At 57.8% G+C, this 18,066-nt stretch overlaps 1 protein-coding gene across 2 annotated transcripts; it reads right to left on the bottom strand.

Annotated features, from left to right (window-relative positions):
* Positions 1-362: 362 nt before the first annotated feature.
* On the bottom strand, positions 363-18,066 carry TIE1 (tyrosine kinase with immunoglobulin-like and EGF-like domains 1). 2 transcript variants are annotated; one of them, XM_004678882.2, is made up of 23 exons: positions 17,830-18,066; positions 14,635-14,952; positions 14,452-14,562; positions 12,890-13,045; positions 12,602-12,733; positions 12,321-12,461; positions 12,018-12,146; positions 11,181-11,326; positions 10,813-10,957; positions 9,411-9,569; positions 9,111-9,248; positions 8,626-8,922; positions 7,794-8,084; positions 7,322-7,512; positions 5,391-5,601; positions 5,094-5,204; positions 4,701-4,891; positions 3,345-3,458; positions 3,190-3,260; positions 2,104-2,144; positions 1,916-2,012; positions 1,695-1,794; positions 363-808 (listed from the first exon to the last, which is right to left on the bottom strand). In XM_004678882.2, the coding sequence occupies exons 1-23, from the start codon at positions 17,885-17,887 to the stop codon at positions 737-739; spliced, it is 3,420 nt and encodes a 1,139-aa protein (XP_004678939.1). In that variant the 5' UTR covers positions 17,888-18,066; the 3' UTR covers positions 363-736. The 2 variants fall into 2 exon arrangements, 1 of the variants encoding a protein (XP_004678939.1); XR_001145235.1 differs by lacking the exons at positions 363-808; positions 3,190-3,260 and having other exon boundaries at positions 1,706-1,794; positions 17,830-17,946.

Raw genomic sequence — 18,066 nt, 5'->3', positions numbered from 1 at the left:
CCACAAGCATCTGGTGCTGAGGGTTGATGCTCAATGTGCTATGCGGACAGAGCAAAGGATCCTAGACGGGAAGTTACTTAGAGATTCAGGGAGACTTTGTGGTGATGAAGGCTGGACAGCAGGGAAGAGACCAGGGGAAAATTAGAGTTTTTCATTGCCACAAAAATGGGGTTGGGTTAGAGGTAAAGTTATGATAGCATATATTAAAATGGGTCTTCTAGAATATCCTTCATCATAGTGAGCCAGCCCTAACTGAAGACAGGGTAACTAGGGACAGCATACCTTTCCTGGAGAGTTCAGCTTCTCCCTCTTTCTTTCAGCATTTCCCAGGGATGGACCAGCAGTAGAAGGCAGACACTGAATAGAGCTCCTCAGAACATTTATTTGTTCTGGCTACAAGGCCAGGGCAGGAGTAGCTGAATAGGGTTTGTTAGTGTTGGCTTGGGTGAGGCACTGAAGTAGGGTCTGAGTGTGGGGGTAGCAGAAGAGGAACAGTCAACTAGAGGGAAGGGTGTGAAGGGTAGTGGGGCAAGTAAATGCAGGATGCAGGGGCAGCTGCAAAGGATGAGGACCCAACTCCCCTACACAACCCCCTCCCCAGTCCCCTCTTTTCTTCCCTAAGTTAAAAAAACATTCCCGAGGCAGCCCAGGTCAGAGGCTCCAAGGATCAGAAATCACAGGTTGGCGCGTGGGGTCTGCTCTGGCCAGCAGAGCCAGCTTCTGACGGAATGGCAGCTCAGCCCTCCTCAGCTGTAGCGTCAATGCCCGCGTAAGTGAAATTCTCAAACAGCGACATGTTCACATAGGCCTGGGGAGCAGAGTAAGTTTTAGTGGGGATCAAGGTTGGGGGCACTTCTGGCCCAGAGGTCCTTGACTTGCACATGGTTGGGACATTTGAAAGACACCGATTTGTACCAGATACTAAAGATGGCCTCAAGGCAGAGGACAGCCCTTACCCGTCTGGTGCAGTGAGGGCATCAGACCACCGCTGGGCATGCAGGTGGGAGGCCCCTGGCACACCGTCAGACAAGAGTTTGTTCATGCCCTCCCCTGATGACATGCTTGCTCACGCATGCAGCCAATCGTTTGCTCCTCATCTATTCCCAAGGCTACTTTTGAGGACCCACTTATTTACCTGATTGATCCTTCCTTTATGCTTAAGAATGTTTACTAATCCATGTTGTCACCTCACTCACTCATTCATATGAAGAACTCTTCACATGTCTTCATTTTGACATATTTCTCTATTTATACTTGATAATTCATTCACATGGTTACTTAATGGCATGCTTATTTGTATGACTCTTATGACGACTGTATCATTCATCCACTAGTTCTATTCATCCATTCACTCAGTTGCTGTATCATCCCTTCATCCACCCATTGGCTGGCTACCATTCATACGTTCCACTCTGTCTCTGTGCCAGGTGAGGAGAGGGGGCCGAGCTAAGGACATGCTGATGGCCCTGGCAGAAGCACAGACAGGAATTGTAGGACCTGGGGGTGGGATTTGCTGCTGGGGACAAGCCGCGACCTTGAAAGGTTTGGAAGGGCCTAGTGTCTAACCCATGGAAAGCCAGAGAGGGGCTGCATCCTGGAGCCTGTGGGGACTGTGGCAAGAAGCTGCTGCTCTCAGCTTGCTATGATTGGGCAGACACCCCTGTGGGGCTGCCCATCACCCCCAGTCTCCTCACCTTCCTGGCTTCCAGCATTCGGCCCAGCTGCAGTGCGATCTGAGCAAAGGGAGGTCGCTCGTACGGACGGTCCCGCCAGCACTGACGCATCAGCTCGTACCTGCAGATAGGGCACTGCTGAGGTGAGGGGTCAGGACCCACAGAGATGATGGGTCACAGGGCTCAGGGTAGGGTCACTCCTCACGGAGAAGGGCCCTGGGGTCCAGGAGGAGGTGACTCACACTTCGTCATCACAGTTCCGAGGCTGTTCCATGCGGTAGCCCTGAGGCAGCTTCTCATAGAGTTCAGCGCAGGTCATGCCGCAATAGGGTGTGCCTCCTGCAGGGGGAGACAAAGCTCTCCCAGCCCAGGACCCCCGGGGGGGCGGGGGGGGGTTGGGGGCCCTGGGAACTGGAGGTTGGGTACTCACCAAGACTCACGATTTCCCAGAGGAGGACCCCAAAGGACCACCTGAAAGGAGGTTGCATGTAGTTAGCTGCCAGCCCCAGGCCAGCAACTCAGTGTCAGTGTCTCCCCAGGTGTGACGCCCTCCTGGCCTCTGCACGTACTGGGCCTCCACCAGGGGCTGTCTCTGCTCCTTGGAGAGACATTCACAGCCCTCCCAGCTCAAAGGAACTATAGCTCACGTTTCCATCATGCACACTCTGGGCCAGACACAGCTCATTTAGTGCATGCAGTAATTCTTTTAGCCATCACACCAACCCTAGAGGTACTGTCAGTGTCCCTGGTTTACAGATGGAGACGCTGACAGGTTAGCTAGCTTGCCAAAGGTCACACAGCTGGTAAGCGGCAGCGCCATGATGCAAAACCTGGCAGACTGACTCCAAAGTCCTTTCTCTTAACAGTCTCTTGCACTATAAGGACCTCTCTGCTAGAGTCAGGCGACACCAGGGTGGGTGAGTGCCTCATAGGGGGAGGGAACCTGGGGTCCTGGGACAGAGGGGGCAAGCTGGCTTGTGGTGGCCAGAGGGATGTTCTGTGTGGTGGACAGTGAGCCAGGCAGGCCAGGCCAAGGGGCTTGGGGCAAGGAGCAGAGTCAAGGCTAGAGGCCAGGGTAGGCAGGTTCCCTGGTGGGGAGGGTATGCCAAGATGGCTGTCTGGCGAGGGGGGAAGCACAGAGAGGTCTTGGAGGTTAAGTTCTGGCTAACCACCTCAGGCGGTGATGACGCTTCCCTTCAGAGAAGGTGAGAGCGTTTGTAGAGTGGCCTCTCTGCCCACCTGGCATCAGCGGCCAGCATTCCCAACCCTTCCAGTGCACACCTGAGTCAGCAAACTATTGCTGCCCCACTCTTATTCCTGAAACACCCTCCAAGACTAACTTCCTTCCAACTCGTCCTTCCCACTAAGATATGGCATCACCGACATATACCCATGACACACCTGTGTCACACCTCGACACACCTGTGTCACACCTGGACACTCCTGGGAGACACATCCAGGTTAGACCTGCCGGCGTCCTGTGTTACCAAGCCCTCTCCACCCCGTCCCCACTCACACGTCACTCTTGGTGGTATAGACACTGTAGTTCAGAGACTCGATGGCCATCCAGCGCACTGGGAGCCGCCCCTGGGAGCGAGGGATTGAGCGGTTGGGTCAGGAAGAAGGCCTCTGGGGTCAGGCCAGGCCCTGAGGGCGGGGCCTGAGACTCACCATTGTCTTCTTCACATAAACCTCCTCCCCACGAGAAAGGCCAAAGTCTGCAATCTTGGAGGCCAGGTTCTCTCCAACCAGCACATTCCGGGCAGCCAGGTCCCTATGGATGAACTGTGGGCAGGGCCAGAGTTGGGGGAAGCTGGGACCAGTGAGCCCAGGACCCCACACCAGTCTTTGTGGGTGCCTTTTGCGGCATCCTACCCTCCTTCCAACCCCTGGGCCTCATCCTGGATAGGTGAGTCCTGCCTGAGTAGTCAGGCAGGCTGTCGTCCCTCTCTCCCAGGGCCAACCTGGTGGGGCCCGGCCTGCCCCCGTCTCCTGGGGTGGCGGTGGGCCTTCTCCAGTGACCACGCTGCATCGCCCCCTGGGCATGTTCAAGACCTGTTCTCTCTCAGCCTTCCCTTGCCGTCATGGAGGGGGTGGGGAAAGCCCTCTCTCTCCTGGAGTTCTTGGTCCTCAGTGCTCAGCTTTCGTCTTCTTCAGAGCCCTGTCTCCAAGCCCCGCCCTCTGCACTGGCCCCTTGCCCCTGCTTTCAAAGACACTCGGAACTGTCCTAATTTTAAAATGCCTTTTCTGGGATCATGCTCAGTGAAATCCGCCAGAAAGTAAAAGAAAAATACCGTCTGGTTTCTCTTATAGGAGGAATGTAGGGGACCCAAATAAGGGATTGGCGTTGGGGAGGGGGAAGTAATTATTAAAAAGTAAAACCCAAACTCAGCAGGCAACTATAAACCAGAGATATTCTTCGGGGGGTGGGAGAGGGAGAGCATTGGGGGGTGGGAAGAGCACAGGGACCACAGTGATGGGGCATGGCTGAACTGGTGGCAAGAACTTCTTAGGGCCATACACGAGAAGATAGATCATACATTGTATGAAAATGGAAAATGATGTAAAAAATATACTAAAAAATAAAATTAAATTTGAAATAAAACGCCTTTCCTCAGACTCACGTTCTCCACCTTGTACTGTCCCCTCACTCCTTCCGTTCTAGCAGACCCCCACTCTGCTCCCCTCCCCCCCTGGGGGCCCCCCAGCTACTCCCTCACATCACTTCCCAGATTGCAGGCTCTGGTTCAGGCTTCTCACCTGAGTTGTGGGCTGGTGCCTATGACTACTGACTCATCACTGCCACCACGATGTCTCTGGGGTGCTTCGTAGGCAGCACCCCTTCTGGGCCTGCTCCTCGTCTTGTGCCCCTCACTCACGAGGCCAGCAGCCCGGCTCATGTCCCTCTCTCTGCTTCTCTACCCCACAGCCAGTGAGAGCCTGCTGGTTTTAGCTCCTGAAGTTGACTCAGTGACCCCCTTCTTCCCTCTGGCACCCCACGCTCCCAATCTCACAATGCCCACACACCTGCTTCTCACTCAGGTACTGCATGCCGTTGGCAGCGTCGCTGGCAAAACGCAGCAGCTGCCTGGAGCTGAGGGTGGAGGCTGTTCCATGTTCTCGGGCAAAAGCCGGATCTGTTTCTAGGACCCGGCTCTTCCGGAGAAAATCCAGCAGGTTCCCGTAGGGGGCATATTCAATGGCGATATACAGGTAACCTGGCAGATGAGGAGGTAAGTGGTGGTTTATGTGCAGCCTACCTGGGGCGACAGCAGGTGCTCCGTGGAGATAGACAGGGTCAGAAGCAGGAAGAGAACTGGTATCGGTAGCCTGCAGCTCTCAGCCAGCTAGTGATGTGGGGGAGCTGATGCTGAAGATGGGGGTTTGGAAGAAAGGCTAAGTGATGAGTTAGAGGCTCACCTCGGTTCTCACAGGCCCCCAAGAGGTTTATGATGTTGGGGTGATGCCCCAATTTGCACAGAACTTCCAGTTCTCCGGCAAAGTCACGATGGTCATTTTCAGAGGCATATTCTGTGCAAAGAACCCAGAATTAAAAAAGAAAGAAAGAAAGAACCTGATATCATGAATGACAGAAGTAACTCTGAAAAAAGGGAATGGGAATTGAGCTGTGTCAACTGCTGGAGGGAGCCAAGTGGGGCCTGGATTTGTGGACAAGGGAGCAAGTTGGGACTGGGGCCAGGGTCACTCCCAAGGGACCTTTCAGCATCTTGATGGCCGCGTTCATCTTGAGTCCGTCCTTCTTGATCATGGCCCGAATGACCTGGCCGAAGTTGCCCTCCCCAATGAGGTCCTCGAAGGTGATGTCCTCCCATTCCAACACGGGGTAACTCAGGGGCTCGGGCTGTGGTTTGGGCCGCCGGGTCAGCGTCAGGGTTCCTGAGCTGAACTGCAGGATGGTCTCTTCACCCTTCACAAGGTGGGCAGGGGCAGAGAGGCCACACGAGAGACATGAGCCAGCAAGGGGCACTGACAGGTGTGTGAAGAATGGTTAGATGAAAGGACAGAGTCCCAGACACAGGGCACCTGGCAGCAGCTAGGGACAGACACACAGACAGGGGACATGTACTGAGCCAGAATCCCAGGAGACAGAGCCACAGGTGGGTGTCAGGTAGAGGGAGGCACAGACTGGGGGTGCGGGGGCAGGGCTCTGGAAGGGGGAGCGGGCCAAGTTGCTAGAAGTTATGACACAAGCGAGTCAACAGGACTAATGCTTCTAACACTTAAAACTGAAAGGAATTAGCGTGGCCTGCGAAGAGAAGCCGCGAGCCTCCTGTTATTGTACTAATCCCACAACCAGGCTTTTGTCACCAGGGATGCTCTGGAGAGGAGTCTGCTTGGGGCAGGGTACATGCATAGAGCACCTGTTAAGTAGAAAGCCCTGAGCTGCTGTGCACTAGTGGAAGAGACGTATCCCCAAAGCAGGGGCGATAGCTCCCAGCCCTGGCTGTCCCTCGACAGCCCTGGATCTGTGTTAGCATAACACCTCTTGCTGTCTTAGGATGACAGATATGTTACAGGCTCCTTCCGGCTCCTTCGCCCAACACTGGTAGCTGTTACCCTCCCCCACCACAGCAGTGGCTTTCTGTGTGTGCTGACCTCAGAGAGAGGGCCAGTGAACCAATGCAGCCTGGCACAAAGAAGCCAATTGAGTCTCTGAAGGGAGACTTTGAAAGGAAAGCTAGAGACAATAGCCTGGGACACTAGGCTTTCTATCACAAGGGTCAGCCCTTGAGAGAGAAGAGCATTTTTTTTTTTAAATGCCAAAGCTTGGCTATAAACACAAAAGCTTGGTGCTGGAGGGCCGAGGCTAGAGTTCAGTCCTGAGGGACAACAATGGGGGTGATTCCAGGGGAGACAGGACCACCAGGTGGAGAGAGAAAGACAGGTGAAGAAGTGGGAGGGGCTGACAGAGGAGGTGATGTTGGGAACCCGGAAAGGAGCAAGCATCGCGCCTGCACCCCCAAGCCAGCTGGGAGGGCACCACGTGCGGAAGGACACAGGAACCAGGACAGGCACCCAGGGAGGCCAATGGGACTGTGGACGTCCCCCTGCCCCCAGGAGCAAAAGGGGAGCTGCAGGCCTGCTGTGACTCCAGCTGGTAGTGACAGCTGCGGGAGGGGCCGAAGCAGTGGGCCTGGGCCAGGGAAGCACCCAAGTCCTTAAGCCACCCAAAGGGGGGCCTGTGACTCGCAATGGTGGTGGACAGGGTGAAGTGCCCACAGCCTGAGTGGCCTATTAGCAGGAAGCCACGGAAGGGCTGAGCCCAAGTGGAGGTGGAGGTGGGCGGGGGCGACAGAGGCCAGCAGGAAGCCGGCGGCTCCCTAGGCTTAGGTCACTCCCAAGGAAAGGGGAGACTCCAAGTTGATCTTGGGGAAGCGAGGACACACTGAGTTATTCTGAACTGGGGTATTAGACTTTTTACCCCTAATATAAATGAGCTCGTGAGCTGAATTCAGTTCTAGAGAAATAAGGCAAGCTAAATTGTGCGCCCTTGAGTGTGACCTAGTCTTACATGAATCCCCGTGTGGGATTAAATCCCTGAAGAATACAAGCGCATGTGTGCAGTGGTGGAGACGCTTCCACGGGGCCTGCACACCTGTGCCCTGGAGTGGGTAAAGGTGACTGACCGAGCCTGACTGGTAGGTGAAGGTGCGTCTGCGATGCAGGCAGCTCCGGCGGATGCACACAAGGGTCAGGAGGGCGGCCAGGATGGTGAGGCAGGTGGCAGACACAGAACCCACCACCGCCAGTATCAGCTGGTGATCTAGGCCTTCTTCAGCCGCCCGGATCTCCTGCACGGGGCCCTCGCTCTGAAGCCCTGGACACAAAAAAGGTCACCTGGGTGGGGCACCCAAGAGCCACCAAGGCGTCACCCAAAGGGAGAAGTCAGATTGTAGCTCCAGGGAGGGGCAGGATGTCAAGCCCAGGACGAGTGGGTCCCTGGAATGTCAGGACTTTCACTTTCCAGACAGTGAATCATGAAAGGGGAGGGTACCTGGCTTGTTGGCTTGCTGTGGGGGCTGGGAGACAGGGGATCACGTGGAAGGAAGGAGACTGGCCCCCAAGACCCAGGGACCCCCATGAAGCCTGCCCCCTCACCATTGCCCAGGGTGGACTCCTCTACCACGTTGCTCCAGTCGCCGGGCCCCTGGACACTGGCCCGCACCCGGAACAGGTAGTGCGTGCTGGCGTTAAGGTGACGGACGATGGTGCTGGTCTCTTCTGGCCTGTCCACGTCTATCCACAGTGGGTCTCCTGAACCCCCAGCCACCTGCACCTCCACGATGTACTTGGCTATGGGCCCAGCCGGAGTCTCCGGCCGCTGCCATGTCAGTTGGATCTCGGAGTCTGAGAGGGCCTGTGCATGGAGGTGTCGGGGGGCGGGGGGGCCTGGGGAGATGGGGGTGTGAAGGCAGGACTCAGACCGGGCCAGGATATGTGCGGGTCTGACAGATCCTCTCTGCCTCCCTTGCGCTGTGGACCTGGCATGGGAGTCATCCACCGGCCCCCTTCTTCCCCGCCTGGGCCGAGCTCCTCTCCACCCCACAGTCCCTTCTGCTCCCCCTTGTCCTCACGTCCCAGGTCTTCTTGAGGCCCCAGACCCTCCAGGTCTGCTAGTCTTCCCCACGTGTCCACTGTCCTGCGTTCCCCAGTCCCATGTTCTCCCGCTGCTCTGTGGCCCTAGTTTGCCACGTGAACCATCACCCCTGGGCTCTCCTCCACCCCGTGCTCCTGGCACCTGCGTCCCCCCGTTGCGTGTCTCCATGTCTGTGCGTATCCTAGGGCCTCCTTGTGGCCACGTCTTCCTCGTGTCCCGGCTGCTCTCCACGCCGACCCGTCCTCCTACAACCTCACGCCCCGCGGCCCTCCTGTGTCCCCGGCGCCACGTCCTCCCCGCATCCCCAGCCCGCCACCGCCTTCACGAGCGTACCGCTGGGCGGCAGGAGCACGCGTGCGGGGGGCGAGGCCGGGCCCAGGAGGGCGCAGTGGTAGAGCCGCACATCCAGCTGGTAGCTGGTGCCAGGCGTGAGTCCAGTCAGGAGGGCGGTGCGGGCCTGGGGGGACGACACGTTCTCCCGCCGCTCCTGTCCCCGTGTCCCGTCCCACAGGCGCAGCAGGAAACCATCGCCCACCAGTGGCCCAGGCACCGAGGGTAAGGACCAGCTCACTCGCAAGCGGTCAGGGCCCTCCACGTGCCAGCCCTCCAGCCACGGCTGCAGCAAGGGCTCTGGGGCCAGAGATCGAGGGTCAGAGCTTTCCACAGGTCCTTGGGACTGGGTGGGCCAGATCCCCAGTGGAAGGGGTGGGACCTCCGGTGGGCAAGGCAGGGGCCCCTGGGCTGGACATGATGTGACAAGCCTTGCGTGCAGAGGACAGGAACCCTGGGCAGGGAAGGGGTGGCGCTTGGCCTCTCACCAGGACAGTCTGTGGTCATGAGGGTGGGAGGCCCCGGGTCCCCCTCGCCACCTTCCCCTGGCCTGCTCAGCTGCACGCGGACACTGTACCCTGTCTTCGGCCTCAGGTTCATTAGAGTTACATTCTCGCTGGGGTCCACTGGGAGGGGCACACGGCATACATCAGGTAGTTTCAAAACCCTTCCAGAATCCTTGGTCTCCCGTAGCCCGTCTCTTCCCCTTACGCCATCTCCCTCCCCTATCACTGTCCAGCTGCCCTGTCCTGGCCCAGCCCCTCCTGCCCCCAGCTCCCCCCACTCACCCACGATGGCAGACCAGTCCATGGTGCTGTCTTGGGGCCGGTAGTGCAGGCGGACAGAGGTGATGGGCCCGTCCCCAGAGAAGGAGGACAGCGGGGAGACCACAAGCTGGCGACTCTGCTTGGCCAGGAGCCGGGGAGCAGTCAGGGGCACTGGGGGAGCTGCAAGGACACTCAGGGTGAGGCATGGCCCAGACGGCATGCCCAGTTCTCCTGGTGCACTGGGCAGCTTGGCTGGACTTTGGGGGCCCTCTGGGCTGAGGAGGGACCAAGCTTAACAGGTGGCTGGAGAGGCCAGGGCCTAGGAGGCAGAGTGCTGCCCTTGGCAACTCAGGGCACGAGGAGCGGCCACGAGAGCATGTGGGCATCCCAAGAGATGTTAAGCGGGGGAGTGGTAAAGCCAGATCGGTCTTGGGGAGGGCATAATGCCCAAGCATTATGGGGTGGACGGAGGAGCTGAAACCCAAGGCAGAGAGAACCTGGGGTCACCTGTTTTTTGTCCCTTCCCTCAACATTCATCTCTCATAATTAAAAAAAAAAAAAAGAGGAAACGAGTGAGAAAGCATTTATCTGGATGCTTCGGGAGCATAATCTCTAATTCTCACAACTGCCTCTCAGCAGGGCTCACTGCCCTGTTAGGGATGAAGAAACCGAGACACTGAGCACCTTACGGAAGGACACACAGCCGGGCGGAGCTATAGCCAGCTTTGGACTGGGCCTGACCAGGGCACCTAACGCCCGTCGTTTCTACCGCAAGTAGCCTTTATGTTCCTGCCCAGCTTCCTCACTCCACGGTCAGTGCTATGACTACAGCTTTTCTCGCCAGATTATTGCTTTAATGCTTTCACGGGTTCCCTTGCCTCTTCTAAACATTTACCACTAGCTTTTCCAGGAAGAAAGGGAGAAGAGGATGGAGGGCTGGGGGTGGGAGGGCCAAGAAGGATGCAGGCTCTGAGCTGAGAGGCCGGACGGACAGCAGCGTCAGCCTGTCATAGGTCTGATCATAGGTGAGGACACTGCTTGGACCTGGCTTGGGCCCCAGGGAGCAGCCACCCTCCGAGCTCCCTGGCCAGCCGTGAACTCAGAGCGGGGAAGCTGAGTCCAGAGGCAGGTGAAGGCCCCGTCTGTGTGTGGGGTGGTGAGAAAGGCACGGCCAGGCAGCAGGCTGGGCAGGGCTGCAGAGGACCCCTGGCCTCAAGGCCACAGGATATCCTTTGTAGACAGGACTGAGCTGGGCCCTGGCCTTCACACTGCCCAGGCCTCTGGCTATTACAAGTCCTCTCCTGTGTCCGGTGCTGGGCTGGGCCCTTTGATGCCCTTTCTGCTAGGATACCCAATCTGCACACAACGGGGACATGCCCACTCTGCCTGCTCTCCATCCTCCATGGTCCCCGATGTCACTGACCTTTGATGCTGACCTTGAAGCGCCGGCTGTCTTGGCCACCGGACGTTGACACGCGGCACTCCCAGAGCCCACTGTCCGCAAGAGTCACGTTGGACACCTCGAACTCGGCTGTGGTCCTGTCTGGCTCCACGATGGACTTGGTGGACTGGGGGTGGGGGAAGGGGAGAGACAGAGGGAATGTGCACCATGGAGCAGAGGCACATGTGTCTAGACTGACCACAGGGGCCAGCAGCCCCGCAACCATCCAGACCCCATGAGGGCCACAGGTAGGCCAGTGGGTAGAACCTGCAGGAAGTCCTGAGGGGTCAAGGGGCCGGAAGCCTACTGGGAAGCTGGTGGGGGCTCTGGGTCAGGGGTCATGGGCTGACCAGAAGCACAGTGCCATCTGGCTTGCGGAGCTCCATGCTGCCCCGGACTGGGAAGGGGTTCCCTGCAGCTGCACAGTAGATCCGGGGTTTCGTCCTTAAGTTGAACTCCAGGTCTGAGGCCACATCAAGGATCTGGGGGATCCGGTCTGCAGAGAGGAGACACATACCTTGGAGCCCCACAGGCACAGACACGTGACCACCAAAGCGCCCTGACCTGCCTGGTCAGCCACGCAAAGCTAGAAAGCCAGCCAAGTGCCTTTTCCAGGGTCCTTGTTTCCCTGCCTGCTCCCTTCCCCGCCTGCTAGCACAGCTGCTCACATGGCCAAGGGTCCTGCTCGGCCTGGATCCCCAGCCGGTCAGCTGGCTCAGCCCTCCTTTATTCCTGACCTGGGCTACAGATCCTCCTGGCCTCCTGCTTCCACTCTTGTATCTAGAAGCGAGGGAGGGGCTTCCCACAAGTACAGCTTTGACTCTCCTCTACCTCCTCCTCAGTCCCCTCCTGTCCCTGTCATCCGCAGCCTGCCACTTGGTCATTCAGAGGCCCCAGGATTCACCCCTGATGACCACTGCCCCGGCACTTCTTTCTACACTGTCCTGGTAACTAAACCTCAGCCCCTCGGCCTTTGCCCACGCTCCTCGCCCAGACACCTCCTCTGTGCCTTCCTATCGCATCTCAGAACCTGCCTCTTCCCAGAAGCCTTCCCTGCCCTCTCAGGCTGTGGGGGGCCCCCTCTGGGCTGCCCATTGCTGACTGGACGGCATGGCTGGCGGCGAGAACTCCTGCCAGACCTGAGGCGTTGACTTGAGTCGCGGATGTCAGGGCCCCTGTGCTCATACCTGACTTCTCACAGTGCACTCCATGCCACCCGGAGGGGCAGACACAGCCACTGAAGCGGTCACAGGTGCCCCCATTCTGACACTGGCACTGGAGGCGGCAATCGGCCCCAAAATGGCCAGGGGCACAGGCTGGGAAGAGAGGGGGTGTGGTCAGAGGGGCAGAGTCAGGGGGCAGGAGAGCACAGCTGGGCTTGTGTGAAGGCAGAGAAGGGCACTGGCCAGGTGAGCAGGGAGTGAGGAGGGCTTGGTGTGTTAGGGCCAGGGTGAAGACTCAGAGTCCGTGGTGGCTGGGTCAGCCCATACCTTCCTGGCACTGGCTTCCCCTCCAGCCGGATCCACAAGAACAGCCATAGGGGTCAGGGAGGCAGAAGGTGAGGCCCCGGCAGCCTGAGGTGCCTGGGCACTGCTCCTGGCAGCTCTGCCCAAAACGGCCCTCTCTGCAAGCTACAAAGAGAGAACACGTGGGTACGTGGGACCCTGCTGGGCTCCAGGATCAGGGACCTGACCGGCACGCTCACCCTCCAAGCTCTCTCTCCATGGCTGGCATCTTTCCTGCCTGAGGGCCAGGTCCCCCTCGTCCTTACCCTGCTCACAGCGGGTTCCAGTGAATCCAGGGGGGCACACACACTCGCCATCCTGGTCATGGCAGACACCTCCATGCAGGCAGCCTGGGCATTCCTTGGCACAGTCTGGTCCCCAGCGCCCAGCCCCACAGCCTGGAGGAATGTACTTTCAGCAGTGGACCTGACCCACCTGAGCACTGCTGCAGAGGGCTGAAGCAGGCTTGGGGGCCCAGGGGACCCAGGGAGCCCACGGGAAGTGCCCACAGGGTCCCTGGCCTCCCACACCACCCATGACCCTCTGCCCCTGACCCCTCACGATGAGCCGAAAGAAGGCGCTGCCCAGTGGGCTGGCTTCCAGGTAGGTGGCACTGTAGATGCCACTCGATGGTGGCTGCACATTTGGGAGCTTCAGAAGGAACCGCCCATCCTGGGCCTCATGCCAGTCCAGGGTATAGAAGTAGGATCCTGGGGACACAACCCGGTCGGGGTCCTCAGCAGCACGTGACAGCAGTGCGCCTCCCGCCACCCACTCTGTCTCGTCCTAGCAATGTGCACGGCAAGCACAGTGATCACACCGGGAGAGAGGCTGGGCAGGCGTCTGTACCCACGCCAGAGAGCTGGGAAACAGTCCCCTCCAGGCCCTGCCAGCCCCACAGCCTACCTTCTCCTTCTCCCCAGTTCCTAAGGCGTCCACCGCTCTCCACCCAGGGCCACAGCCCGGGCCCAGCCTCCCCGAGCCTCCTAAGCAGCGCCTGCCTCCAAAGTGCCCCTTTGCATCTGGCCTGCTCTCACAGCTCGTGTGGGTTTTCTCCGCTAGATTTCCGAGTTCTGGGCCCACACTCTTCAGCGAGGCACGACTGCCCTCAGAACACCCAGCCCCTCAACACGCTCCTCTCAGCAACCCCTCAGGCCTCACACCTCTCCATCCCGGACCCAGCCCCCACGTTCCTGCATTCCACCTCTCCATCCCGGACCCAGCCCCCACGTTCCTGCATTCCGGAATTGCTTCTTTGTCTTCTAGGAACACCAGGGCATTTCAGAGCTTCCTGCTTTTGCCCTTATCCATGCTTGGAGAATGTCCTTCCCCCTTTCTCTGCCTGGATAATTCCCCCTCCTCTGAGAACTCTGGACTTTCTCCCAGGAGCCTCCCCCCACCCCCAGACCAGAGAACCCTGACAACAGAAAAGCACCCAGCTCTTGCCCCACCTCTTCTCACCTCTTTGTTCAGGATGGAACAGATGCTAGGGAGCCCAATTCTAGCTAATTCTCTACATCTTTTTCTTTCAGCAGCGGGGCTTAGGAGGCAAACCCCTTGGGCCAAGGTGGGGAGGCCTCTCCTCCCTTAGGAGCCCAGGGGTCCAGGTGATGAGGACTAAGATGGGCATCTTTGAGGTCACACAGGAAAATGGCTTCCTCCCACCAGGTGACCAGAGTTCTGACAGGGCCAAGGTGGAGGCAGGCTGGGCCGAGAACCCAGGTCCACCCAGGCCTCTGCACAAGACCGGACAGGTCTCTTGGGAGAGGTCCACTGCCCCCTGTCTGTGTCAGGGACAGTTTTCCCTGCTATGTGACAGTTAAATGCCAGCAGACAGCCAAAGGTGAGGGCTTAACATGGTACAGACTTGCAGATGACGGGAAGGAGGTAGGTGGCCACAGAGGCTGCCCATCTGCTGGGGGAGGCAGGAGGGCAGCTTCAGAGCTGCAGATGAGGTGGGCGCAGGTGTCCAGGACAGAAGCTGGGCCCTGGAGTTTGGCCAGGAGGTCAACGGGTGTATAGGGGTGACAGGCATGCTAAGGCACCAAAGTTAGGGAGACCGAGGGCCCTGGAGGTGTGTGAGTATCTGACCCCTCCAGCTGGATACTCCTCTCACCGTTGCTCTTCCAGATCACGTCTGTCTGCTTCTCCTTCCGCACACGTGCGGAGAGCACAGCTGTGTCGCCTTTGTTCACTGTGTAGGTGACCTTGTCAGGGTGCAGGTGAGCTGCCAGTGGAGGGTGAGGTCAGAGTCCACAGCAGCCCCTGCTCCCAGCTCCTTCCCCTGCCGGAGACTCACCTCCTGGGCTGTTGTGCACGTAGACGACACGAGTGCGCTGCGCCCCCGCGCCCCCCACGCAGGAGAAGACGCCCACGAGGTCGGAGGGCTGTGAGAAGCCGCGCAGCGTGAGCTGGTGCGAGCCGTTGCGGGCCGGGCGCGGGCGCTGCCTGGGCGGCGGCGTGCGCACGATGCGATCGTCCTTCTCCAGCAACAGCGGTGGGCCCCAGGCGTCCGAGCCGCGGCCCGCGCCAGCCTCCCCGGACACGCAGGTCAGGAAGAAACGCTGGGGCTCGGTGAGACGCAGGTCGGCCAGCAGCGTCAGGTCCACAGCCGCGCCTGGGACGGGACACAGACCTGGATCCCAGCGGGCGCCCCCCCCACACCCCCACCCATCTCGGCATCCGGCTTCAGGCATTTCCCTCCTCTTCCTGTCCCTTCCCTGGGCACAGACCCTGTCCCTCAAGTCTCCACATCCTAAAATAACAAAACAAGCCCTTTCTCTAGTCTTTGGTCCCCTCCCTTCTCTGCCAGATGGCTTCCCTTTGCAGCCCAGCTTTGGAAAGAATGATCTATGCTCCCTGTCTCCGTTTCCTCACTTTTTATTGCCTATCACTCCCCTTTCCTGATGTGTCTAAGGCAGCTTTTCCAGAGGAGCCCTCTCTCAGCCCCCCACCAGGAGGGTGCAGGCTGGGAGGGGGAGGGGAGCAGGACAGAACTGTCACTGCAGACCCTAGACAGCTTGGCTAAGCAGGATTCCAGGGGCTGCTTCTGTAGTGGGTGGCCTGGCCCAGAGAAGGGGTTGGGACAGGAGGACAGGCCCCGAGCAGGCCTGCGCCCCCACACAGTGTGTCTTGGGTAGAGCCCTTGGCACACCCCCCAGTGTGCCAAACTGGGGGTACAGACATATGTGTCAGATACAGGGCACAGAGAAGGAGCATCTAACTCAGTGTTGGGAGACAAGAGTGAGGCAATGCTCCTGGGAGATAAAGCCTGAGGGCCTAGGAGCTGACAGTTCACAGTGGGGTGCAGAAATGCAGAAGGTGGGTGGAGGGTGGGGGCTGGGAGGGGAAGGTGAATGGTAGGACAGGGCAGAGGGAGCAGCCTGAGTCTAAGCACAGATTGAAAACACAACTAGTTGAAGCACCGCATTATAAATCTTTCCGAGCCACTGCAGTGTGAGTTTAATCCCCAGCCAGGGAGCTGATCCACATGGCGCAGCAGACCTCTCCTGACCAGCCCGCTGCTCCTTCAGCAGTGTGCTTCATCAATCTGCCTGTTCTGCTCCCTACTTGCTCTGGGTGAATCCTCTCACCGCCCCTACACCTCTGGTCTGTACCCCAGTTCTGTATGCATAAATAAATAAATCTTTAAAAAAAAAAAAAAAGAAAAACATTAGGATGCAGAGTGGGGGGATGTCCAAGTTTGGTGAGGCTGGAGCATGTGATGTGGGCTGAGAGTGGGGGGCTAGCAATTCAGGAGGACTGGTCAGAGGGAGGACTGCTCAGAGGGAGAACTCCTTGGAGGGAGGATCTTTCTGGAGGAGCATCATGCAGCATCCTTCCAGACTTCCCAGCCCCTCCTTCTCTGACCCTTTGTTAAGTGCCCAGTGATCAGTCTGAAGGCCACTAGCGATGATCCCCGTCGGGGGACCAGGGAATGGAAGTAGCATCCGCGTGTGCCAAGCTCCTGTTGCCCATTGGCTCTTCACCCCTCGCTGAAGCCCATGCCTTTGTGTTTATAGAGGAGGGTGGTAATCATTAGTCTCCAGGCTTCCTGGAGCAAGCTCATCCAGTCCTTTGTCTTTAACTCTCAGCGCTGAGTCTCAACCCAGGCCTGTGTTTCATCAGCTTTCCCTAACCTGCCTCTCTCCTATGCTCGCTGACTCAACATCAGCCACACGAGACGTACACGTTGGAGTCATCTTGTATTCCCACTGTCGGACTAATTTAAGTTTATTGGCAGCCAGTTATATACCAGGCAGTTTACTTATGTCCTATCATTTTATCACAGCAGCTGTCCCGGGAGGTGGGTGTTATTACCTAATTTTACAGCCAGAGGAGGAAGCCCCAGGGAAGTAGAGTGTCCAAGGCCACGCGGTTAGTAATCAGCAGAGGTAGGCTGCCTGACTCTACAGCCCACATTTTAAAGCTAAACATTATGCTGGCTGCCCCCAATCAGCCCCCACATTCCACAAATGCTGTTTTCTCAAAGCTCTTGGTTTTCTCTCCATCACCCACATCCACCTTTATTTCTCCCTCAGCTTTATTGGCCAGGACTGTCCCGAAAGCCACACTCCTCCTTCCTCAACTGATCCTCCAAAGGAATTACTGACACCTGAGGACTCGTGGGCCCACAACCTCCGGTGGCTCCTGTTGTCTTCAGAAGGAGGTCTGTGCTCTCAAGCTCCATGCTGCTCACACTCTGACCCTCCTGCCTGTTTCCTCCTGGAACCTTCTCTTCCATGCACATCCAGACCTCTGAGATTTGCTCTATTGTTTGGGCTGCCTACAATGAAGACTGCCTCTCTTTCCTGACACCCTTCCCCCAGCCACCCTGACGTAGAGTAAGATGATTTCTCCTCATGGCTCTCGGGAGCTCCTTGTGTCTTGTCTTTTTAGCCCTCACCCCATGACCTATGTCCCCCAATTACATCATGAGCCACTCAGAGGTGGCCTGGGTGTCTAATGTTCTTTGGCCAGCACACTGACGGAATCAGCTAGAGCTTACTCAGAGGCCTTACCAAGTGCCAGGCTCTGTGCCAAGCACTCTGCATAAATTACCTCATTTAAACTCCATAACAGCCATGGGAGGTGAGCATCATTTAATCTCATTGTATGATCTGGAGGCTGCCTGCCTCTTAGCTAATGGCCTACCACTTAGCACAGCTCTCATATTGTTGATAAATGTTTGCCAAATAAATAATTGAGTGATTCCAAACACACTAGCCACATGAGCACACCCTGAAAACTCTTAGGCCCTGGTGCTCCCCACTAATCCTAAGATCCCATAGCGTCAACAATTGCTACCCTACCCCACTCCTCCTCCCACATCCTAGGCCACAGTGATTTCTAGAGTCTATCTAGGTTTTCCTGGCCCAGATCTCCCTTTTATCTGGTCAGGGTGTGGGGGGAAGTGATGGTGGTGAAGATACGGTTTTCTGGGGGCAAATCAGGGCCTGGGGGCCAGGGGTGGGGGTGCTCAGGGGAAACTTACCAACATGAGAAGCCAGGAAGAGAATGGGGAGCAGCAAAGAGGGCCTCAGCCAGACCATACTCTGGAGGCTGACCAGGCCGGCCAGAACAAGCTGGGCCCACGGTCAGCTACGCTGGGTCTGGCTACTTTCTCAGCCTGCACTGTTAGTGTGTATTGGTGCTGAGGAGGAAAAGGAAGTGAGGTGGCCTGGGTGGGAGGCGTGGTAGGGGAGAAGGGTGGGGAGGGCTTAACCTTCTG

Source organism: Condylura cristata, unplaced genomic scaffold (assembly GCF_000260355.1).
Source record: "Condylura cristata isolate star-nosed mole 26May11 unplaced genomic scaffold, ConCri1.0 scaffold00008, whole genome shotgun sequence".
Lineage (NCBI taxonomy): Eukaryota > Metazoa > Chordata > Mammalia > Eulipotyphla > Talpidae > Condylura > Condylura cristata.
This window is presented reverse-complemented; position numbering and strand designations above follow the sequence as displayed.

What these genes read in the sequence shown, in the direction of transcription:
- TIE1 (XM_004678882.2), bottom strand. Translation starts at nt 17,887, where the DNA reads ATGGTCTGGCTGAGGCCCTCTTTGCTGCTCCCCATTCTCTTCCTGGCT. An exon ending in CGTGCTCCTGCCGCCCAGCG is followed by an intron (nt 8,085 to 8,625) that starts GTACGCTCGTGA and finishes CCATCTCCCCAG; the next exon opens with GCCCCCCCGCCCCCCGACAC. An exon ending in AGTACCTGAGTGAGAAGCAG is followed by an intron (nt 3,459 to 4,700) that starts GTGTGTGGGCAT and finishes CCCTGCCCACAG; the next exon opens with TTCATCCATAGGGACCTGGC.